The sequence below is a fragment of the Tenrec ecaudatus genome, chromosome 14 (assembly GCF_050624435.1).
Source record: "Tenrec ecaudatus isolate mTenEca1 chromosome 14, mTenEca1.hap1, whole genome shotgun sequence".
NCBI lineage: Eukaryota > Metazoa > Chordata > Mammalia > Afrosoricida > Tenrecidae > Tenrec > Tenrec ecaudatus.
In genome coordinates, this window is record NC_134543.1 from 87447134 (window position 1) to 87472540 (window position 25407).

At 38.7% G+C, this 25407-nt stretch overlaps 2 protein-coding genes and 1 non-coding gene across 3 annotated transcripts; 2 read left to right on the forward strand and 1 right to left on the reverse strand.

The window, feature by feature from the left end:
- Positions 1 to 1734: 1734 nt before the first annotated feature.
- On the reverse strand, positions 1735 to 2682 carry LOC142425569 (olfactory receptor 4K3-like). Its single transcript, XM_075530836.1, has one exon. The coding sequence runs from the start codon at positions 2680 to 2682 to the stop codon at positions 1735 to 1737; it is 948 nt and encodes a 315-aa protein (XP_075386951.1).
- Positions 2683 to 12952: 10270 nt separating this feature from the next.
- On the forward strand, positions 12953 to 13116 carry LOC142427192 (U1 spliceosomal RNA). The gene has a single exon (XR_012780004.1). It is a non-coding gene; the product is annotated as a U1 spliceosomal RNA (small nuclear RNA).
- Positions 13117 to 23704: 10588 nt separating this feature from the next.
- Positions 23705 to 24652, forward strand: LOC142426673 (olfactory receptor 4K2-like). Its single transcript, XM_075532256.1, has one exon. The coding sequence runs from the start codon at positions 23705 to 23707 to the stop codon at positions 24650 to 24652; it is 948 nt and encodes a 315-aa protein (XP_075388371.1).
- Positions 24653 to 25407: the final 755 nt, after the last annotated feature.

The following is a 25407-nucleotide window of genomic DNA, read 5'->3' on the forward strand; positions in this document are numbered from 1 at the left end:
AAGAGAAAAGCTTGTAGTTAGTTCAGGGATAGTTTGCTGGCCCTTAGGGGCGATTTCCAGTCCAGTCTGTTGGGGCACCATGCCCTGGCCCCAAAGTCCACTTTCACCATTCCCTGGGGACCTTGCCACTCCATTCCCTTGCTGTTCCGCTGCACTCCCCCAGTGATTTGCCTCGGTGTGGTGGGATCAGGTCAGGTGCAATTCCCACACTGTGTCTCCGGTGCTGTCCCCTGTATCGCCCTTAGTCACTGAGGGGCATCATGTCTCATAGTAGGGCCAGCCATGTTGTTCTCTCTGTGGACTGGCTGCTCTACTCAGGAACATCATCATCACGGCCTGGTGGGCCAGGCTGTGCTCCACTCTCTCCTCCTCTCCCTTCGTCTGCTCCCGTGTGCTCTGATCAGATATGTCCATCTCCCGGAGCTGCAGAGTCAATGTCGTCCTTTGGAACAAATTCTTTTCGGGGGAGGGGCAGGAATCCTCTTAATTTATGGTGCTGGGGCCAGCCTCCCAGACCTCTCCACTTGTTCCCTACTCCATGTCGGGATATTGCATTCACACCTTGCGACAATTCGTTGAAGTCTGGTCCCACTTTCCCTGTGGAGATATAAACAATACCCTCCCCTTGGGTGGATTAATGCCCCATGACCCCACTACCCTTTTCTTCCTTATATTCATCCTTTTGTTTTTTAAATGCTGATTTCTCCCCTAGGAAACTCAGAGTAGATAGATAAATCTTATTAAAGATAAGATTGCAAAAATATTAAATGCAAAATAATTTTACTTACCAAGAACTTTTCATTTTATTCTGACTTTGGAACTAGAGAAATCCATTCATGGACACCATTATGAGTTAATTTTTTCTCACAGTTCTGCAGTTTATAGGATAGGAGCCATGGTGGTATAGTGGATATGGGTTCGGCGGCTAATTACAAGGTTAGCAGTTCAAAACCACCAGCGTCCTTGAGAGTGAAGGACACGGTTTCTACATCGTTTATGAGTTACAGTCTAGGAATATGCTACATATCATCAATTCGATGGCAGTTAGTTTGGTTTGGTTTTCATGATAGGTGCTGAGGTTTCCATACTTTTCCTCCTTTCTTAGAGAGTATGGCAAGAGACAGGAAAGAATCTACTTTAAAAAAAAAAGAAAACACATAAATGTCTTTATCCATTTGCATATTGTATATTTCATATATGGAGACCTCAACTTATCTGTGATTTTCAGGGGCAGGTTGGAGGGAGAAGGAACAGGCAACTCATTACTTAGGGGAGGCAGAGGTTCTGTTAATAGGATGAACAATTTGGAAATAGTTATTGGGATGGTTGAATAACAATTTAAACATGTCACTAAGTGATACATCTAAAATAAGGGTAAATTAATGTTTATATATATTAAAACACATTATGTAATATAAATAAACAAAAGCAATAAAACAAAAATGCATGAGCTTTTTGAAGGAAGGAATATGCAAATAAATGTTTATATCTGACAAAAGTTGGCAATTCTAAAATGTGAATGAAAATACTGAGTAGGGGTTTGATAATGCCCTGTCATAATTGTCATGTACGGATTGATTAAATATGAACATCTCTTAGTGAGTGAGTGCCGAGGTTGATTCAAGAAAGAGTTCTGCGATGACCAATATTACTTTTCTAAAATAAGAAATTATGTGAATCAATTGACGGAAGCAAGTAAAGCTGAGCAAGTGTTTCATCTTGGTGTGAGGGAAATTAAGGCTTGTGCCCGGTCTTGCTAGACTTCAAGACACGGCTACCCAGTTTCTTCATGGAATCCTTGACATCTTTATTTCGAAGGGTGTAGATCACTGGATTCAGGAGGGGCGTGAAAATGGTATAAAATACCGAGAGCACTTTGTCTATTGGGAAATTTGTGAAAGGCCACACGTAGATGAAAATGCACGGGCCGAAGAAAAGGGTCACGACGGTGAAGTGCGCAGTGCAAGTGGAGAGTGCTTTGGAGGAGCCCCCGGACGAGCGCTGCCGCACAGTGACCAGGATGACCGTGTAGGAGATGACCAAGAGGATGAAGCATACCAGGGAAAACAGGCCACTGGTTGAGATCATGAACACCCCCAGGATGTAGGTGTCGACACAGGCGAGTTTAATCACCAACGGGAGGTCACAAAAGAAACTGTCCACTTCATTGGGTCCACAGAAGGGCAGATTTACCGTAAATGCTAATTGACTCAGGGCATGGAAGACGCCCACAATCCAGGAAAGGGCCACGAGTCCAATACACATCCTCCGACTCATGATGGTTAAGTAACGCAGAGGCTTACATATGGCGACATATCTATCGAAGGACATGGAGATCAGCAGGACAATCTCAGCGCCTCCTAGGAGATGCAGAAAGAATATCTGTGTGATGCAGCCTTCAAACGAAATGGCTTTGTACTCACTGAGGAAGTCTGCGATCATCTTGGGGGTGGCAAAGGAGGCCAGAGACATGTCTATGAAGGAGAGGTTACCCAGCAGAAAGTACATAGGTGAGTGCAGGCGCGGCTCGGACGCCACAGTGCACACAATCAGGAGGTTTCCCAGCACAGTGGCTATGTAGACGAGGGAGAAAAAAAGGAAGTAGAAGATTTGGAGCTCCCAAGAACTGGACAGACCCTGGAGTATGAATTCAGTCACCACCGACTGATTGCTCCAAGCCATTCACCTTGATTTCTGGAGGGACTCTGACATTTACAAATCAGAAGAGAACTAGGAGAGAAGACAGTGATGAAACTCAAAGTGGGATTTTCTGCACAGAATTTTTTTGGGGCGACTCACAACCCCCAGATAGCTCATTATTGTATTTCTGCCCTACTTTCAGTGCTTAAATATTTTCCCCATTGACCTTTCCAAGTGCTTTAAATAATTACATTAAAGATGAATTCTCATACATAGCTATTTACCTTACAAGAAAAATTCGAATTTTTCATGAAAGGAATACAAATTAAATTATTAGAATCGTTATTCAGCTAGTGAAATACCTTATCAACTTCACAGCTAACTGCCAACAGGTTTCGAAGGGAAGAGGAGCATCATGATGCTAGAGGGAGGAATGTTTGTAAACTCATTATTGATATTTAGTGGGAATAAAATTGTGAACCGAAATGCACACAATGGCCTCTTTCAGTGTGGAGGAAAAAGCAATAGAATGTAAGGGGATGGGAAATGGCTACAGTGGAACACCACCTCCCTCATTTTTGAGTAGAGCTTGTTCACAGTAAAAATGAAATTCCCTCCCATATTTACTTCTTCATTTCAGAATGAGGCAGGCATTCTGAATGATCCTTGTCCTCAACGTTACACATTTTGAAAGACCTCCACCTTTCACACGGTGATTACAGTGACTTCCTCCATTTTGTGTATATTTTAAATGGAAAGGTTCTATTAAATACAATGATATCTGAAACTGAACATTTAAAAAAATCTGGACTTTATAGATTTTCACCAAAGCAATTTGTAATCGAAGACTCTTCATATTTCCAAAGTTCATGTGGAACAAATCAGAGATAAGTTTACATAAAAGGCAGAAGATGATAATAGCAAATGCAGTGGAGATTATGGGGCATAACATGTCTCACGAATGAAAACAAGAATGATTTGGGGCACTTGCACAGAGATCTGAGAAGATTCCAAAGGGCACTGAAAGCTAATTGAAATGACACATACCTAAAATCCATGACAAAACCCCATTCATCTCACCAAGAGTCTTCTCAAAACTCTCTTAGCAGTAGACATCCAGAATAAATGGTTGGAAAAGTGATCTCAGTTTTTAGCACACAACTACCTACTTCTTGATGAGGTTTTATTCTGACGTCATGTTCTTTCAGTGACTCCACATTGCTTTGCTGAGTTTACCCATCCCAGGAACATTTACATTAGTCTACTCTGCGTCCACATACCTGAGATGAAAAGGATGTCTCCAGCACAGTTCTCAATTAGATGAGTGTAGCAGAAAGAGCAGTGATCTGTGACTCAGAAAACGTGGATTCAAATCTTGACCTCGGTTGACAAGATTGGGCAATTTACTGAATCAATTGATGCCCCAGAATATTCACATATGAAGTGAATGAGTTGATCTCCATGATTTTAAAGTATGTCTATGTACCTATTAATATTCCAATGCTCAACTAGTGCTTAAAAAGAGTAGCCGTTGCTACAGCATGACCTTAGTTTAATCCTAGGTCTGATTTCTGGGAAAAGGAGGCTCACGATTTTGAGACTTCTGTTTTTATAACAACTGTATTGATGATGAATTGATTCAATGAATTACACGGCTTAAAAAAGACCAGCTGCTGCTCAGGGAATAAAACAACTCAAGTTGCAGAGGGAGTTATTAAACCCTTCAAATTGGGCTTGGCCTGAGTTACATGCGGATCTCAAAATGTCATGATTGCTCTTAAATGCTTTACATACAGGGTAGTCATGTGGGGAAGACGTAAGGAGTCGACTTATCTCAGACCACAATAATGATGAGATAAATTATATTTACTATTTGATTTCTTGAAAATTGTAACCTTTCTACTAAACTACTCCAATAATAATGAGTATAAGGCCTGTAGGGGGCCCACAATGTAAAGAAAAACTCATAATTCACAGTTAATGAATGAGGGAATGTTTAGCTTTATTACATTCACTTGAGTTATTATGAACTAAGGGAACAAAAGAGAACTGAAATGTGATCTAATATCGCTTACAAATTCTGAGAATACAAGAAATGTGAAAGGTCGTTAAATCTTTAATATCTTTATTTCCTTTTCATAATTATCTGTAATTATTATACCGTTGTTAAGGTTTTGCGTCAACTTGATTGGGCCAGGATTCTCAGTAGTTTGGCAGTTAAAACCTAGTAATACCCTTTAAGGATGTGATCTAACAAAAGGTAATACTTTCATAATGGGACTTGTTCTGCGGAACCAATGAGCTCTGAAATGATTAGGCTGGCTGCAATACTCTTACTTGGATGACAGCCTTACTCTGACAAATTGAAAGGAAGTCTCCTCAGGAATATGGGATGCTTCCAATACAAGCAGATGATATGGGAAAGCTTCTCTATATTTTGAATTCTGATAACATTGTCAAAAATATTGAATACACTATCACATAGAGCCTCACTCATCACCAACACTTCATCTGCTACTGTTGATATTTTGGATATTAACATTTCCAGCTCAGCTCATTGGTCAAATGCATCATCTTCCTAACATTGGGAGAGCTATTTATTCTAAGGGTGGCAAAATTTTAGTTACTTGAAAACTAATCAGACTTCAGAACCAATTTAGAAAACTTATTCTTAAGATTTTGTTTCCCTCTAGAACCACTCCTGGTACCAAGTGTACTTGGACTCAAGAGAAGCAAAACCAGTGAAAATTATGTATACACATATATTAAAGTGAACTTAACCAATGGGAAAAGTGATTGAGGTAGTTTATTGTGCCAACCGGTCCGATGAACACGTGTGGGGTTAATTGAAAGGTGCAGGGTTAAATGACTCATTAAGCCTCGCCTTTCTAGTTCTTGGGTCTCTTGCTTTCTGATGGTTGGACCAGGGTACAACTGCCTTAGCCAGTTCTCTGCCTCAGCTAGCAAGGCTCACTTCCTACAAGACAACCCCAAGGAGAAGGTGCCTGGATTCATCCCGATGCAGCCCTGGGTGCTGGAGCAGCCGTGTGGGGATCCCTGCCAGCGCTGAGATGCTTACGTGTTCACTGATTTGGCTTTCCTCTTGCAGTTGGTGTCATTCCTTGTCTTTTGTGAGATGGAGGAGGACTTTGTGGATTGGTGTCGGACATATGGGTTAATGTTGGACTGTGGGCTTGGGCAACACTGGGTTGGGATGTTTTCTTGATGTGCACTTAGCCTTTGTGTAAAACTCTCTCTTATATATAAGTTTCTGTGGATTTGTTTCTCTAATATACCCAGACTATGGATTTGTTTCTATAATGCAACACAATGATGACTGCTCCACACTTTTAAATTTCATTTTATAAACATTAAACTTATGTGTTAGGTAGGTATTGTTTCAACCCATAGTGATCCTACGACAACACAAGAAAACGCTGCCCTGTTGTTTGCCATCCTCACAATTGTTCCTCTGCTTCGGTCCATTGTTACAGCCACTGTGCCACTCCATCCCCTTCCTTGAGGGCCTTCTTTTTCATTGCCTCTCTACTGTTTTTTTTTTTTTTTTTTTTTTTGGCCTTCTCCAGGGACTGATCTCTCCTGACAACATGTCCAAAGTAAGTAAGATGAAGTCTCACCACTCTTGCCTCTACTGAACACTCTGGCCATACTTCTTTCAAGTCATTTTGCTTTGTCCTTTTAGCAGTCTATGGTACTTTCAAAATTCTTTGCCAGCACCATAATTTAAGTGCATCAATTCTTCTTTGGACATCCTTATTCAATATTTAACTTTCACATGCAAATGAGGCCATTGGAAACACCCTGGCATACCTGAGTGGCACACTTGAGTCCTCAAAGTAACATCCTTGCCTTTTAATACACTAAAGAGGTCTTCTGCCCCAGAGTTAGCTTGTGAAACTCGTCTTTTGATCTATTTACCACTGCTTCCATGAGCATTGCTTGCGGATCCAGGCAACACAGAATCCTTGACAACTTCAACCTTCTCTCCATTTATCTTGATTTTACCTATTGGTCCTTTTGTAGGGCTTTTGTTTTCCTTTACATTGAGCGTAGTCTACACTGAAGGCTGTAATCCTTGATCTTCATCAGCAAGTGCTTCGAGTCCTCCTCACTTTCTGCAAGCAAAGTTGTGTAATCTGCATATCGCAGGTTGTGAATAAGCCATCTTCCAATCCAGATGCCACATTCTTCTTATAATCTAGTTTCTCTGATTGAAGAAGTATGATGAAAATTTGTAACCTTAACACACACTTTCCAGATTTTAAACTATGCAGCATTCCCTTGTTCTGTATGCCAGTTATAAATATATAAATAAAACAAACACACACACAAGACAGATGCTGTCACGTTGAAAGCCCACACATATCAGAGTAAAACTATGTTCCATAGGGCTTTCAATGACTGATTTATCACTAGCAAGTTGTCAGCCTTTCTTCTCAGCTCCCTCTTAGTGGCAACTGCCAACATTTAGTTATTAGCTGAGAATGCATCTGTTTGTGTTTCCTGGGCAGTCTCATAAATATATACTAACGAAAATGCCAAGGACAGTGGATTCTGACTCAAGGTAAACTTAGAAAACACCAACGGGCCTTCTAGGGTTTCCAAGGAGGTGAATTTTTATAAGAAACGAAGTTCTTCAGTCAAGTGACCGGTGGGTTTGGATTGTTACTCTTTTGGCTAGCAGGTGAGTTTTTAACCACTTAGGAAGGTGAAAAGTTATATGCCAAGTTCCATATGCATAAGATCCTCATTTATGTTAATAACTTTGCCTTCATTGAGTTCTCTGGATACATATCTATCCAGACAGCCAGTAGCATTTCTATAACTATATTCAATTAAGGTTTAGCACTCTGTGCTATTAATTTTTGTTTCTTTTTTCACTTTCATCATTATTGAATAAATTATTTCAATGATCTGTTTTTGTAAAATTTCACATAGGTTCATCATTGGAAGGCAATGAGAGAACATCACTACATACTTTCCTGTCTGGGTATGAACCAATGACTTTATAGTAAACAATCGCTGATGGATTTTGACAGAAGTGATGTGCTTTGCTCTGATCAAGATGCACAACAGTGAGTTCTTCATGTAGGAATTTGTGGGCTATGGACAAAAGGATTTATGCAATTACTTGCAATTAATATACTGTAGTAACTAAAATTTGAACCATATTTTGCATTCAGGGGGTCAGAAGGGCCTGTTCCATATTACTACAATAAGATAGCTGAAATTTGTGCAAACTCTTCCTCTCTATCTCTACACACACACACGCACACACACACACACACACAAATACACAAAGGCTTCAATAGAAATCTTGTGAGTTTTTTTTCTAGGAACTTTTTGTGGTGTGCTATTGAGCCGGCTCAGTCTCATCAGATTTCCTAGGTGAATTTTTTCTTTAATTATTTTGTTTATTTTTTAACAATTTTGCAGACAAACAAATTGCATATAATACATTTAATTGTTCAATCCCATTCAAAATAGTTGTGTAACCATCAACACCATCAATTCCAGGATATCTCTTCTTCCTTATACTCATTGTCGTTAGCTCCTCAATTCCTGCCAGCTTCCCCTGCCATGTTTGTTCGAATATATTGATATAATCATTGTATCTACAGGCTTACTTAATCTTTTTTGAATATAAAGAGAATCAGATAAAATCAAGACTCAATACAAACAAATGACCCAACAATAGTGTCATAATGAAACAAAGAACAGCCTCAATTGATAATGAGGCAAAAACATGAAAAAATGAGCAATGACACATTGAGTCCAGAGGGAGATCAATGACATGTTTTATTGTAAGTACAATAGCTGTAATCCATCTGCAATGTACTTGGTCTGGAAGCAAGGCCTTTCCCAATGCTGGTCCGTAATCAGAGGGGATTGATCAGAGGCTTAATTAACATGAGATATCCTGCAAATGGGTGTGGTTTTTATAGGAGAAGATCAACAGGTGTTGTCTCTTTCTGAATTTCATAATATTTACAGAATCTGACTCTCATGTATTTTTCCTCTAAAGTGCCTGATGAGTTATAATTGCTGACTTTTGGTTAGCCGCTTAACCCCTGGGCCATCAAACTCCAAATTCATTACCCCTGTTAGAGTCCAACTCATCACGACCCTGTCTGACAGGGCAGAACAGCCCTTGTGGTTTCTGAGACTGTCACAGGACAGGAGCAGAAAGCTGTGGCGGGGCTCTTTAAACTCTGCCTAGGTTAGTGGATTTAAGAAATATCAAAGAGGAACAAATGAAATATGTGTACTTTTAGAAGTACTTTGGAATCTCTGTGTAACAGGAACTGGGATGTGTCTCATTTCTTCTCTTTAAATTAGCATTGCATTGCAATTATGTGATCATTTTTAATATTATCTAATCATCGTGTGCTGGCTATGCAGAAAAAGGAGCAGAGGGTTTCTTTTAAATTCAAATATATCTACACTCAAGGAGGATGGTCTACACGCAAGGAGCTTCATACATATCTAAAGCTGATACAGAAGGAAAGTGCCTGGCCTTCTGAGGTGTCTTGGCATTTAGCAAAAATGTTCTCCAAGAAGGAAAGATATAAATTTTGTCCAGACAGTTGACTATAATGGATTCTAAATCTCCTTCAAATAAAATATGAATATTTATCAGCATGGTGGCACTGTGTTAGCCTGGTGAATAGCTTTTTCAATAAATTGTGTCAAATGATATAATCTCTTAACAGGTCTGCACATTTTATTTCTGTCTTTTTTGGGATGTAGCATCCGTGTAAAGAAACATAGGGTAAAAAGATAAACGCAGTATAAATTACTCACTGATGAGGTGTGTAACATATAGAGATTCCAACCGAGACATACAAATGGTAAGGAGGCCATCTGAAAATTCCAGTAACAACCAAGTGCGAGATAAATGCAGCTAATTGAATCTCTTTTGTGGACTCTGGGGTAAACTATCATACACATTAATATTGTCAATTTGGTTAAGTTGAGAACTTTATTTCCCAGAATTCCTTTGCTTAAATGTTTCTGCATTGTGGTTGTTATTGCTGTTGCTAGGTGCCATCAGGTTGCTTCTGGCTCATGGTGACTCTATGTGCACCAGAACAACAAAGCAGTGCCTGGTCCTGCACCATTCTTACAATTGTTATATTTGAGCCTGTTTTTGCAGCCGCTATGGCAATGCATCTCATTAAGGTTCTACCTCTTTTTTCCTAGGAGCTACAGATGGGACTGCTAACTACAAGGTCAGCAGTTTGAAACCACCAATCATCATCCACAGGAGAAACATGAGACTTTTTACTCCTGTAAAAAGTTACAATCTCTGTGTGATTATGAGGTACGGATGGGATCAGTTATCAGGCATCAAAGAACAAAAAATCATACCATTGTGTGCTCACCTCCATGATATGATTGCTGAAGACAAATGGGTGCATATGCAAATGTGGCAAAGAAAGCTGATGGTGCCTGGTTATCGAAAGATATAGCGTCTGGGGTCTTAAAGGCTTGAAGGTAAACAAGTGGCCATCTAGCTCAGAAGCAACAAAGTCCACATGGAAGAAGCACACCAGCCTGTGCAATCATGAGTTGTCAACGGCATCAGGTTTTGGGCATCAGCAGAACAAAAAATCTTACCATAGTGAATGAGAGAGGGAATGCAGATTGGAGACCCAAATCCCATTTGTAGGCCACTGGACATCCCCTTTCAGAAGGGTGTCGGGGAGGATATGATTCAGCCAGGGTGCGATGAAACATACAACTTTCCTCTAGTTCCTAAATAGTTCCTGCCCCCCGCCCACTATAATGATCTCAATTCTACCTTGAAAGTCTGGCTGGACCAGAGCATGTACACTGGTACAGATAGGAACTGGAAACAGGAAATCGGGTTGATGATTCCTTTCGAACCAGTGGTGTGAGTGGCAGTTCTAGGAACATAAAGCGAGTGTGGGTTGGAAAGGGGGAACAGATTACAAGGATCTACATATGACCTCTTCCCTGGTGGATGGACAACAGAAAATGGGTGAAGGGAGACGTCGGACAGGGCAAGATTTCACAAAATAATAATTTATAACTTATCAAGGGTTCATGAAGGAGGAGGGAGCAGGGAGGGAGGGGGAAAAATGAAGAGCTCATGCCAGGCGCTTGGGTGGAGATGGAGAGGGGACGTTTTGAGAATGATGAGGACAATGAATGTACAAATGTGCTTTAAACAATTGATGTATATATGGATTTTGATGAGTTGTATGAGCCCCTAATAAAACAATTAAAAAAATGTTAAAATCTTGGAAACCCACAGGGAGAGTTCTCTCCTGTTCTATATGGTCAATATATGTCAGAATTGCTTCAATGGAAGTAAGTTTGAGCTTTTTATTATTTTTAGCTGACCCCTGTTCTTTACCAACTGTTATGCCCTGGGAGTTCCTCATGATATCACATCCAAAATGCATGAGCTGAAGTTTCTTTGCTTCTAAGGAACATTCTGGTTGTATCTAAGGAAAAGAGATGCATTTTCCTCTGGTAGTTTGTACTTTCCACGTTCTTCATCAGCTCTACAATTCAAAGGCATCGATTCTTCTGTGTTCTTCCTTCCTCATCATCCAGGTCTCACATGCAGATGAGACGATCGAAAATGCCATGGTTAGTGTCCAACCAACCTTATGACTCAAAGTGACGTCTTTGTTTCTTTTTTAAAAGAAATCAATTTAAAGAGGTCTTGTGGAACAGATTTGCCAAATGCAATACATCATCTCATCTTTTGACTGATGCTTCCATGAATATTGGTTGTGGGTCCAAGTAAAATGAAACCTTAAACAACTTTAATTTTTTTCTGTTTATCACACAGTTGTTTCTTAGTTCAGTTATGAGTATTGGAATCCACAGTGAAGAGGCTGTAGTCTTTCATCTTCAACCGTAAGCTCTTCACCTTCTTTGCTTTCAACAAAGGCATCTGCATCCAGTAGGTGGTTAATTTGCCTTCCTTCAATCCTGATGCCACATCCTTCTCCATCCAGTTTGCCAGTTAGCCCTGATACACACCTATCCTAATTTTAAACCATTCAGCAGTCCTTTGTACTGTTCTATGTCCATGTCCAGGTTCCTCATGAGCACAATGAAGTATTCTGGAATTCCCATTCTTTTTAAGCTATCCTTAGTTTGTTATGACCCACACAGTCAAATACTCTACCTAGTTAATAAAACAGAACCAAGCTTTCTTTCCCCCGGATAATCTCTACTTTCAGTGAAGGTCCATCTGACTTCAATGATGCGAGCCCTCATGCCACATCCTGTCCTGAACTTGAATTTCTGGCAGGTCCTGTTCAATGTACTGCCACAACCATTTTTAAATTACTGTCATCAGAATTTTATTTGCATGTGCTATTCATGATATTGTTCTATAGTTTCCACACCCTGTTGCTTTATCTTTCCTTGGAATAGGCAGAAATATGAATCTCTTTTATTCAGTTTACAAGGTCTTCCAAATTTCTTGGCATGGGAAAATGATTGTTTCCTTAACTTTTGGAACCCTTTCAACTGCTATTTTGTCAACTCCGACACCCTTGTTTGTTTTGATAATGCCTTCAGTATGGCTTGTATATCTCACTTCAATATCATTGTTTCTAAATCATAGCTACTTCTTGATATGGTGGTTGGCTTACTAATCCTTTCAGTGTAATGATGATGCATTTCCTCCATCCTCTTTTGACACAACATCCATCTGTCACTTTGTTACACTGTGGTGGCTTGCATTTTGCTGTAATGCTAAAAATGATTTCAAATACCATTAGGGTCACCTAAGGTGAACAATTTTAGCAGAGCTTCCAGACTAAGAACAGATTAGAAAGAAAAATATATGCTGTTCACTTCTGATGAATTAGTGACCCCAAACCTTCTGAGTAGTGAGGGACTAGTGTCAGGTATAGCACCAGAAAATTAGCCACTCAGGGAAAGAGGTGCTCAAAATAAATGTGGGGAAGAGCTGCCTTCACAAAGTAGAGTCAACCCTAGTGACTTGGATGGAGTAAAGCTTTCAGGAACTTCACTGTTGGAACTTCACTCAAAACAAGAAGAAGTAGTTGCAGACATCCAACAATTATCAGAAATATAAAATGAGGACAATTAGGAGTTTTCAAAAAAGAAGTGAGACATACAAATATTTCTATTCCAAGCATTAGTAGGGTGAAGTGGACTGTTAGTGACCATTTTGAATGAGACAATCATATGATTTACTATACCTGGAATAATAATTTCAAGAGGAATAGCATCGCTTTCATTTCCAAGAAGGACATTTTAAGATCTATCCTGAAGTGTAATGCTCTGGCAGGGGAGATACCATCATCACGAAGGTGGTTTTCCCAGGGCGAGGCTTATCCATTGCACTCCGGATGTGCTGACCCCTGCGATTTCCCCAAATGTGGGAAACCCGACTGCATAATTTGTGGTAGTGGGGGACTGCGTTCGCGCTCTCCCCTAAAAAAAAAAAAGAAAGCCAAGCAATACAACTATTATTCAAACTTATATACCAATCACGAAAGCTAGTGCTGAAGAAATTGAAGAATTCTACCAATATCTTCAGTTCTGCAATTGATCACACATGCAATTAAGGTGCATTGATTATTAACTGTTGGTGATTGGAATTAAAAAGTCACAAACAAGGAGGAAGGAACAGCAGTTGGAAAATAAGGCAGCGATTGCAAAGTAGGAGATTGCATGATAGAATTTTATGAAAGAGATCTGTTTTTCAACAACGTAAATGATGAATGTGCATAGGGAGTTTGTTGAATTGAAGGCACAGGAAGCAGATTGACTGTATCTGTGAGAAGAGGCAATGGAAAAGCTCAATGTCATCAGCTGAAACAGGGCAAGGGGCTGACTGTGCAACAGGCCATCAATAGCATCAAGACCAAGTTTCCAATCTCTTCTGATATCCATTTTGATTTTTCATTTTTAATGATACTTTCTTTTCTCTTTATTAATTGGGATTTAGTACACATATCATATCATTCCATTTTCCTTCTTTTTAATTTTTAAATCATTTTATTGGGGGTTCTTACATCTCCCATCACAATCCACACATCCATCCACTGTGTGAAGCACATTTGTACATATATTGCCATCTTCAGTTACCAAACATTTTCTGCTCGAGCCCTTGGTATCAACTCATTTCCCCCCTCCCCCACCCTCTCTCCATCGTGAACCCTTGAAAATTTTAAAATGTTTTTTTCATGTCTTATACAGACCACTCCTCTCCCTCCACCCATGAAGTACTTAGTTTATTATGCAAACCTGGCCAATAAACACATGTCGGGTTAATTGAGGGGCGGAGGGATAAATGGTTCAGTGAGCCTCGCCTTTCTAGTTTTTGGGCCACTTCCTTTCTGATGGTTGGACCAGGGTGCAGCTGCCTTATCCAGTTTCCTGTTTTGGCTGACAAGGCTTACTTCCTGCAAGATATCCCTGAGGAGAAGTCACATGGACCTACCCCGATGCAGCCCTGGGTGCTGGAGCAGCCATGTGGAGACCCCTGCCAGCGCTGAGATGTTTACACATTCACTTACTTGGCTTTCCTCCAACAGTCGGCATCATTGCATTTGTTTTGTGAGATGGAGGAGGACTTTGTGGATTGGTGTTGGACATATGGGTTAATGGGTAAATGTTGAACTTGTGGGCTTGGGCAGCACTGGGTTGGGATGTTTTCTTGATGCACACTTAACCTTTTTATAAAACTCTCTCTTATACACATGAGTTTCTGTGGATATATTTCTCTAAAGTACCCAGACTAACACAACCCATTTTTCTGTTGTCTGTACACCTGGGAGGGGGTTATATGTAGATCATTGTGATCAGTTCCTCCTTTCTTCCCCTACCTTCCCCTTATCCTGCTAGTATCACTACTCTCATTATTGGTCCTGAGGGGTTTATCTGTCCTGATTCCGTGTGTTTTGAGCTCTTATATGTACCAGTGTACATGCTCTGGTCTAGCTGGTTTTGTAAAGTAGAGTGTGGTCATGATAATGGGGAATTGGGGAGGAGGAAACATTAAAGAACTGGAGGAAAGTTGTATGTTTCATTGGTGCTATTCTGAACCCAGACTGACTCGTCTCTTCCTTGTGACCTTTGTGTTTCGTCCTTGTAAGGGGATATCCAATTGCCTACATGTGAACTTTGGGTCTTCACTCTGCACTCCCCCTCATTCACATTGATATGATTTTTGTTCTTGGTCTTTGATGCTTGAAACCTGATCCATGGACACATCATGATCATACAAGCTAGTGTGCTTCTTCTATGTGGGGTTTGCTGTTTTTGAGCTAGATGGCTACTTGTTTGCCTTTAAGCCTTTAGGAACCCAGATGCTCTATCTTTGATATCACAGCACCATCAGCTTTCTTTACCACATTTTCTGATGCACCCATTTTGTCTTCAGCGATAGTGTTGGGAAGGTAAGCATCACAGAATGCTGTGTTATTAGAACAAAGTGTTGTCGCATTGAGGGAGTACTTGAGTAGAGGCCCAGTGTCCATGTGCTACCTTATTACTTCACATACAAATATATGCTCAGAGATCTATTTCCCTCTCATTATATATAAATATATTTACATATGTGCATGCCTGTATTAAGACCTGTATAAATATCCTTTGTCTCCTAGTTCTTTCCTCTATTTCCTTTTACTTTTTTCTTGTCCCACTATCATGTTCGGCCTTCATTCAGGTTCCAGAAATTTCACAGGGCTACTTTGCTCAAATATTTGTTTTATCTTCAATTAAAAGTGCTCTCCAATTTTCTCCTGCTAATTTAAAATACATTATTAGGTATCCATGTAATGGAATACAATGTAACTATTAAAAAGAATTATTTGGATAAATATGCTCCATCAAAGAAAATGTTCGTTATTTAGTTAAGTAAAGAGAGCACCTCCTAGCTGAAAGACTTTATATCAACCAGGCATTCCCTACTGAACAGTCTGGTGGGTGTTCTGAAGATGGAAGGGAAATGATGCAAGGAAGTACTTTGAAACTGTAATGAAAAGGGAGATCCTTAATACAGGGAGCTGCATGGTCAAATATAACTCAAATTAAAACAAAAACAAAAACTCACTTACATTAAGACAATTCCAACTCTTACTGCTTCATAAAACATCCTAGAACTATCCCTGTGAGTTTTTGAGCCCATAAGTCTGGATGGCAGCAGAAAGCCTCATTTTAATTAAGGGTTAGTAATAAGGCAATCATTCATGATAACTCCAATTTAGAGTTATCTAGTTCTATTGTTGGTGATTTTAATAGCATTATAAAAAGCTAGTATAGTGCTTGCCATATTGGATGCATGCACGGACTGTGACAAGAGCTGTACAAGCTCTCAAGTAAATGATTTTTTTAAAAGCGAGTATAAAAATAAGTTAAAGGGTATATGAAATATAAAGTCATAATCAGTAATAGTATCAAAATGAGGAATGGGTAGGTGAATCTTGGTATAGAGTTTCTAATGTTACTGAATACTGACTTGGCATTGAATAATTATAGAATCATCTATGTCAGAGATTATGTATTACTAATGCATGCACTCCTACATAGTGGGTGTTTCGTAACATCTGTTGACTAGTGGGAGGATTTATGAAAGCACAGACAGGAGGGAAAGAAGACTGTCTAGTCCTACTTGTTCTCACAGAATGATATTAAATAAACCTCTATATCTGTTATTTTTCCAAGTTGATTCTATAGTTGGTAATTAGTTTGATTTTGTCACTTTCCATTTTTGCACGGAAAATATTCTATGTAATAACAAATATTCTATGTAAATATATTTACAATGGCTTTTCTTTTTTTAAAATCATTTTATTGGGGGCTCACACAACTATCACAATCCACATATACATCCACTATGTCAAACACATATGTACATTTGTTGCCATCATCATTCTCAAAACATTTGTCTTCTACTTGAGCCCTTAATATCGGCTCCTTATTTTCCCCCTCTCTCCCTCCTCCGTCCTCCCTCATGAATCCTTCATAATTCATAAATTATTATTTTTTGTCATATGTTACACTGTCCGAAGTCTCCCCTGCCCTCTTCTTTGCTGTCCACCCCCCCAGGGAGGAGGCTGTATGTAGATTCTTGTATTTGGTTCCCCCTTTCCACCCCACATTTCCTCCACCCTCCAGGCTTCACCACTCTCACCACTGGTCCTGAAGTGGCCATCTGTCCTGGATTCCCTGTGTTTCCAGTTGCTATCTGTACCAGTGTACATTTTCAAGTCTAGCCAGATTTGTAAGGTAGAATTGGGATCATGATAGTGGTGGCCAAGGAAGCATTTAAAAACTAGAGGAAAGTTATATGTTACATCGTTGCTACCCTGCACCCTGACTGGCTCATCTCTTCCCCCCAACCCTTTAGTAAGGGGGTGTCAAGTTACCTATTAATGCCTTTGAGTTTCCACTCTGCACTCTCCCACATTTACAATGATATGATTTTTTGTTCTTTAAGGCTTGATACCTGATCTCTTTTACACCTCGTGGTCAGACAGGCTGGTGTGCTTTTTCCATGTGGGTTTTGATGCTTCTCAGCTAGATGGCCGCTTGATTATCTTCAAGCCTTTAAGACCCCAGACACTATATCTTTTGATTGTCAGGCACCATTAGCTTTCTTCACCACATTTGCTAGTGCACACAGTTTTCTTCTGCAGTTGTGTCAGGAAGGTGTGCATCATGGATTATTCCATATTTCAATGCCATCAAGTAGAACTGTAAAATTTCTACCACAATCATTTTCTGAACAATATTTGTCTACATGGACTCCTTGACATCATCTTCCTTCACCCCCACTCCCCACCACCACTATACCCCCTCACTGCAAATCCCTATATTCTGAAAATGGAAAAGCATATAACACCGCTTCAAGAGGGTTACTAACACTGACATAATATCTGTGAGATACACTCTAATATGAACAAAACCTGAACAAAACAATATAAACCAAAAATACAAAAAATGTATGATGTTCTACACATCATTTTACTACTCATCTCGTCTTCTCTTATTAGAGTTCAATGTGTCATATTTGTTCTTCAGATGGTATCTAAATTCTGGGGGATTTATTCAAGATTGTATTTTGATTCTCTCAGTCTTATTTTAATTTTCCTCTGTTTCAAATCAAACTTGTGTTTGAGAAATTGATGATCTCTTCTTCAGTACGTTCATGGCCTCTTTATCTTCTCCAGGGTTTCTTCCTACAGATGTCATAAATTTAATTATTGTGTATTCCATGTGTACGTTTACTATTTATGGTGTTGAAAAAGATATTCCCAATGAAGTCATCATTGATCCTGCAAAATTCTATCATGTGATCTTGAAATGTTCTTTTTGTTGATGAATTCAATGTCATTCATCTTAAATTTTTCATTCTCAATAGTAAGTCTTATCATTGTCCTACTCAAAGTGACCAATAACCACTCCATTTCATCTCAGTATGCTTAGGATATCAGTCATCATTTGCTCCATGTTATTTATGAAGAATCCCAAATTTTCAATGTTCATATATAGTACATTTACATTCTGGTTCATAACGGATATTTGTGGCACTTTCTTTTCATTTTGACTGATGTCCTCCCAGCAAATGAAGGACTTGAAAGATATACTCCGTCTGGTTCTTCCCTGGTTATATGTTGAGTGCCTTTCTAACCTAAGGGTCTCTTCCAACTCTGGACGAGACAATGTTCATAAGGTTTTCTGCGGCTTCCTAAGAATAGTACAACTTTTCCTTCTACCCAGTCTGTTAGTGTGGGAGCTCTGCTGAAATCATGGGTGACCCTAGTGGCATTGGAAATAAATGTCACATGGGTGCTAGTACCACAGCAGTGCACAAGCCCCCACATTATGACAGGCTGATGGATGGTGTTTCCACCACTTCCTTTCCTAAAATAAATGCCCTTGTAAATAGTGTCATGGAGTCGTGCATTTATTTCTATGACTTAATCCTAGAAGATATTTTTACATCACAGGACTTAGAATTTGACACTATATCACCAAGGGGTTTGTTATTGTTGTTTGTTGTTTTCTTATCCAGCAATCCAGACATTCACCAACAGCTCAGAAATACACCCATTTCTTATCCTTCTTTTAAATTGTGATCAATCTGATGGATAAAATAACACATATTTGTATTATAATATGTAGGTCCCCAATTATTAATGAAGCTAATTAATTTTGATAGGTTTTTATATCTTAGGAATAGTAATTTTTCAGAAATATGGCAAATATTTATTCTCCCATTTCCTTTTAATTATGTATGTGATGTATATAATCTTTTTTGTTTTTCAATGTTTTATATATTTTTTAATTAAAAAAATCATTTTATTAGGGGCTTGTAAAACTCTTATCACAATCCATACATCCATCCATTGTGTCAAGCACATTTGTTGCATGATGCATATTTTAATATGCATAATTACACTTGTTTTAAAACTAATTTTATTAAGGAATAATTTACAACAAGGAAAATTACTAATTTTAAGTGCTTAATTCAATCAGTTTTGCAAATAAATAGACTTGTACAACAACCCCCACAATCATGATATAGAATATTTCCATAACTTTGGAAAGTTTCCTTATACTTTTTTTAATATAGATCTGCTTGACCCAAACCCTGAACCCTTGATCAGCTTCCCATCTTTTTTAGTTTTGACTACAGAATTTCATTTAGTACACAGACTTATACTAGACATAATCATATTGTTATTATTCAGTAATACAAATATTACTAATGGCAGCTACTTGAAATTCTCATTTTAAAAATAATATTCCCATTGCTTGTACTTAACCAAGGTTTTCCTTTGACTTATTTCCGTTATTATCACCTGCTTGAAAGTTTTCCCTTCTCCAAACCATTGAGGAAATTTTTTTCAAAATAGTACTTTTGAATTGCCCTCACTCTGTGTATTGTATTACTTTACATAAGCTCCCTATTGTCGTTTACATCAAGTGATACATTTTAGATGGCATTCCTGCGTTTATAAGCAGCAAATTGGATAGCAATGCCATATAAAAGATGTCACGGTCTTTCGGTAAATAGCTATCAAATTCCTCCCTGTATGGATTTGTATCATGCTTTTCTCCCTCACACCAGTTATCCCTTGCCAATCTAAATTCTAGTTTGCATTTTTGGACAATTTCATCACCTGGTCCTGCAAGAGCATATCCATTCTTGAATTCACCGCACTGCCAATTTTCCTTTCTCTAAAGTCAATTTCACTCGTGATCTCTGAGAATTGATTGCACAATCAACTAAATTTATTCGGCTGTATTTTTGCCTATTAGACTACTTATGGGTGTCAAATACCTCATAGACACTCAAATTTATTTGTGAGGCAATGCCAATTTTTAAATTTCATTTTGTGCTCTCTAGAATGGGATGAATTTACTATGAATTCCTATTAAAATTTATTTAGCTGATATGTCTGGTTGCCTCTTGAAAATGACTTTCTTTCCTTTCCCTGAACCACTCAGGTCCAGGTGAAAACAATCCCAGTAAATTCCCCAAAGACCTAGAGATAGCTTCCCTTTGTGAAACAAATGATACCGACTTCGTTGTTTAATAAATCCCACTGAAAGATGATCTTGGTAAGTTTCCAAATCCCTACAACATCCATTTTTTTCTACAGCTGCTTAACAACTTATGATTCAATGAGGCCACTTATATTTAAAATCGACTACCTACATGCTCTCTGGCAGAAGCCTACTCATCATTTGGATATTCCATCGTTCTGATTCTGTTCTAGGTCTGGTAAGTGCTTTCAAATGACTTTAAATGCCTGTCTGTCCTTTCCCTTTCTCCATTGAGGTGAGAACAGTAAAACAGCTTGTGCATATGTTGCTGCCTATGAGGAAACAATTCAAATGAAAGCAATATGACATATCCTTGAGGAAGACCTTCAATGAGATGGATGGCCGCAATGTCTGCAACAATGGGCACAGGATAGTGCTTCCTTCATTGTCTGTAGGGCTGCCATCGGTCAGAATCATCACTACAGCACCTGGCAACAATCTCCTTTCGGTAAATTTGTGTAAGTCATAGATCATAAATATGTATTGGTGGAATAGACACTCATGTTTTAAAGATAAAGAAATTGAAATTAAGTCCTCCTTTGTTGACTAGAACCTGACTGCCACATTTTTCTCCTCCACGAGGCTGCTGGGTTAGGACTAATGATGTTTTAGATAAAGCCACACACTTAATCACTGTGCTGCCGTGGCTCCCATGACTGCAAAGAAAAGACCCACAAATACAACATGTTCATGTTGGTGCATGAAGATACAAAGGATCAAATAACACAGAAGAGAACCCTACAAATAGACATAATCACACATGGAAATTATGTGTATGGTAAAAAGTATATCAAATGAGTGCAGAATATAAGCACTTTTTAATATGTGATTTTGAGATTACTGTATAGCCAGGTGGGAAAAAGGTAAAATTTCATCCATTCCTCATACCTGAATTGTAGAATCCAAAGGGGCCAAAGCTTTAGATGTTAAAATGGAAGCTACACAAATATCAGGAACATAAATTTCTATGGACTGAGAGAAAATAATTCCTAACAAACCCCCAAATTCAGAAACAATAAGAGGAAATATAAAAAAAAAATTTGATTACATAAATAATTTTATGTGGTGGAAAAACAAAAGCAAAATTAATGGATTAGTATCAGAATAAGTAATTCTTAATGTATATCTGTTGGATTTTAACCAGGGAACATTCATCTGTCAATATGTTCATAGTTTTTCTCTAGAAACTGTTCGTTGAAACTTCACAATAATGTTGCTTAATGACCCAGGTCTCTTGCATGTGATACAGCTAGTGTATGTGGTTGATTTGCTCTTTCATGGAGGATACACTTGTAGTGAATTATGACTCTGTGTGTGTGCACTCATACTGAATACATTGTCTGCACAGAGTAACTGCTTAGTCCATGCTATTTATTTTCCTTTGGATTATATAAACAAACAGATAAATACTCAGAAAGGTAAGCATGGCAGTTTTGGATGATATGACCTAGTTTGGTTACCAATTAATATCAGAAGGGAAACATTATTTGTAATTTCTGTGAATTACATTGTATTTCCCTAGAGTCTCTAATAATCTATAATTCCCTTTCACATTGATGTGCCAAATGAGGCTAGGAAGAATGAGAGAAATAAATTTTGATAAATTCATGAATACATGTTGTTAGAACAATTCGATGAGAAATAAAGTGTTATTAATCAGTTAGTAATTTATGTACATGAAGTCCATAATTCAAATATTATTTATGTCCTCATTTAAATCCCTCTGCCCAGGAAAGGTCAGATAGTAAATATTAGACCTTGATTTTCCCAGAGCCATTTTAAGAAGCATTTACATAATTATGAAGAAATAATTTACTAAATATGTAATGTATTATCATTAATATGGTATTGTAGTCTCCTTTACTAGAGTATAAATTTTGGTGAAAACTCGCCTTCTGTAGGTTCAGATTTTTTTTAAACTTTTGGTTGTTAGAACCTCTGTTAAAATGATGTCTTTGACATTGAAACTTCAATCATCCAACAAAGAAAGTAACCGCTTAATATACAATACATCTCTCAGGTTTGATGTTAAAGTGGCTCATTTATAAGTTAAGCTTATGTGCTAACAATATTGTGTGCATATGGCTATGTCTCTTTTTGTTGCACTTTTAGGAAAATAACAAGCATATTGTATATTTTGCCAGTCTTATAATCCTCTTAAATATTATTTTCATAAATTTTATATACACCTTATATGTGTGGGTGCATTGCTTGTGCAAAACCCAGTACTTAACCTGGAATATGACTTATTATTAATTGCATCAAGAAGAAACTATCACAAATTATTAAGTTATTCTCCAAATGTCATAAAAAAGCAGTCTTGATTATTTATTTACCTTTTTAAAAAAATATGAGAAATTTGTGTAAAAGGCAGGTGTATTGCTTAGAGGAACTATGTTGTTAGTGTTACGGATTTTCAAATTGGTGTGGAAAATAGAGCAGTATACTGAAAATCAGCCAGTTGAATTAAAATAAAACTTCTGCTTGGGAAAGAACAATTTCTAAATAGAAGTGCAACAATATATAATAAAATTACCATCTAATTTTAGTATAAGAACAGCATAGGACCCTAGATATTCAGATGATAGATTGTGATAGCTACCCAGGAAACAGTTGTTTGAGTTGATATACCAACATCACTGTCATTGATTTGATTCTGATTCAGAATAGAATTGTCCCATGAAATTTTCAATGCTGTCAATTTTTTACAGAAGCAAATTGTCACATCTTTCTCCACGGAGCTTCTAGTGAGTACTAACTGCTGACCTTCTGAGTATCAGGTAAGCACTCAAAACACTGGGCTAGCAGGGAGGCATCAGTGTTTACACAAACCCAATCACACTCACTGGCATCAAGTCAATTATGACTGATGGTGACCCTACAGGACAGGGTTGAACTGCACCTGTGGGTTTCCTAGACTAAGTGGTTATGGGAGTAGAAAGCCTAGTCTTCCTTCTGAGGAGATGGCTGGTGATTTCGAACTACTAACTTTGATGTTAACAGTCTAACTTGTCACCACTATACCACCAGGGCCCCTATCAATGTTTACAGAACCCCCCAAACTCTACTGAATTGATTGTGACTCATAGTTACCCCACAGGATAGAGGAATGACTCCATATGGTTTTCAAACTTATGAATATTTATGGGAGCAGACTGCCTCAATCTTTCTCCTATAGAGCAACACAATGGTTCACACCCCTGATCCTTTAGTTGGCAGCCCGACTCTGAATCCACTGCACCACCAGGGCCCCATAGGACACCCATGACTAATTCTCCTATGTCCTCTATAGGGACCATAGACAATACTAGGTTACATACACATCGAAATCGAAAGCAAAAATGATCATTGTGTCTTCAGTAAAAGTAGAGTTTCGGAATTACAGTTTTTGCTTCATGGAGTATGACTTTTTCTTGATTTTTGTTTTTCTGTGGTACAGGCTTTTCACCCATCAATTAATACAATGGATGTTGCCAATAAATCAACTGTCTCTGAGTTTATTTTGCTGGGCCTCTCCAGTTCCTTGGAGCTACAGATGTTCCTCTTCGCAGTGTTTTCATTGTTTTATGTAGTTACAATAGTGGGTAATAGTCTCATCGTCATCACAGTTATCGCTGACTCTCGCCTACACTCACCCATGTATTTTTTGCTTACCAACCTTTCAATCATTGATATGTCTCTTGCTTCCTTTGCCACCCCCAAGATGATTACAGACTACCTCACTGGACATAATGTTATTTCCTTCGATGGTTGCATAACCCAGATCTTTTTTCTTCATCTTTTTACTGGTACCGAGATTATTCTACTCATGGCTATGTCCTTTGACAGGTATATAGCAATATGCAAACCCCTCCGCTATGCTTCGATCATAAGCCCTCAAGTGTGTCTTGCCCTTGTGGTGGTATCCTGGGTTGTGGGAGTCGTGCATTCAATGAGCCAGGTCATCTTTGCCCTCACTTTAACATTCTGTGCTTCCAATAGGGTAGATAGTTTTTTCTGTGACCTTCCTGTGGTTTTCCACTTGGCGTGTATAGAAACTAATGTTCTGGGTCTCTTTATGATCTCAACAAGTGGCATAATTGCTCTGTTCTGCTTTATTCTTTTATTTAATTCTTATGTCATTGTCTTGCTTACTATCAAACAGCATTCTTCAGGGGGATCCTCCAAGGCCCTGTCCACTTGCACAGCTCATTTCATCGTGGTTTTCATGTTCTTTGGACCATGCATCTTCATATACATGTGGCCACTCAGTGATTTTCTGATAGAAAAGGTTCTGTCTGTGTTTTATACCATCTTTACTCCAGTCCTGAACCCAATAATCTATACCTTGAGGAATCAGGAAGTTAAGACAGCCCTGAGGAAAGTGAAGAATAGGTTTCTAAAGTCCAACAAAGTGACCCCTCATCATTAATTTTAGGTTGAATTTCTTGTTCTAGGTAACTTCTTGTCTTAGCTTTTTGTTTTGTTTTGTTTTAAACGTTTTATTAGGGGCTCATACAACTCTTATCACAGTCCATACATATACATACATCAATTGTATAAAGCACATCTGTACATTCTTTGCCCTAATCATTTTCTTTTCTTTTTCCTTTTCTTTTTTTACATTTTATTAGGGACTCATACAACTCTTATCACAATCCATACATATACATACATCAATTGTATAAAGCACATCCATATATTCCCCGCCCCAATCATTCTCAAAGCATTTACTCTCCACTTAAGCCCTTTGCATCAGGTCCTCTTTTTTTTTCCCCTCCCTCCCCGCTCTCCCCTCCCTCATGTGCCCTTTGTAATTTATACATCGTTATTTTGTCATATCTTGCTCTATCCGGAGTCTGCCTTGCCCCACTTCTCTGCCGTTCCTCTCCCAGTGAGGAGGTCACATGTGGATCCCTGTAATCAGTTCCCCATTTCCAACCCACTCACCCTACACTCTCCCAGCATCGCCCCTCACACCCTTGGTCCTCAAGGTATCATCCACCCTGGATTCCCTGTGCCTCCAGCCCTCATATGTACCAGTGTACAACCTCTGCCTTATCCAGCCTTGCAAGGGAGAATTCGGATCATGGTAGTTGGGGGGAGGAAGCATCCAGGATCTGGGTGAAAGCTGTGCTCCCAATCGGTACTACTTCGCAACCTGACTGACCCATCTCCTCCCTAAAC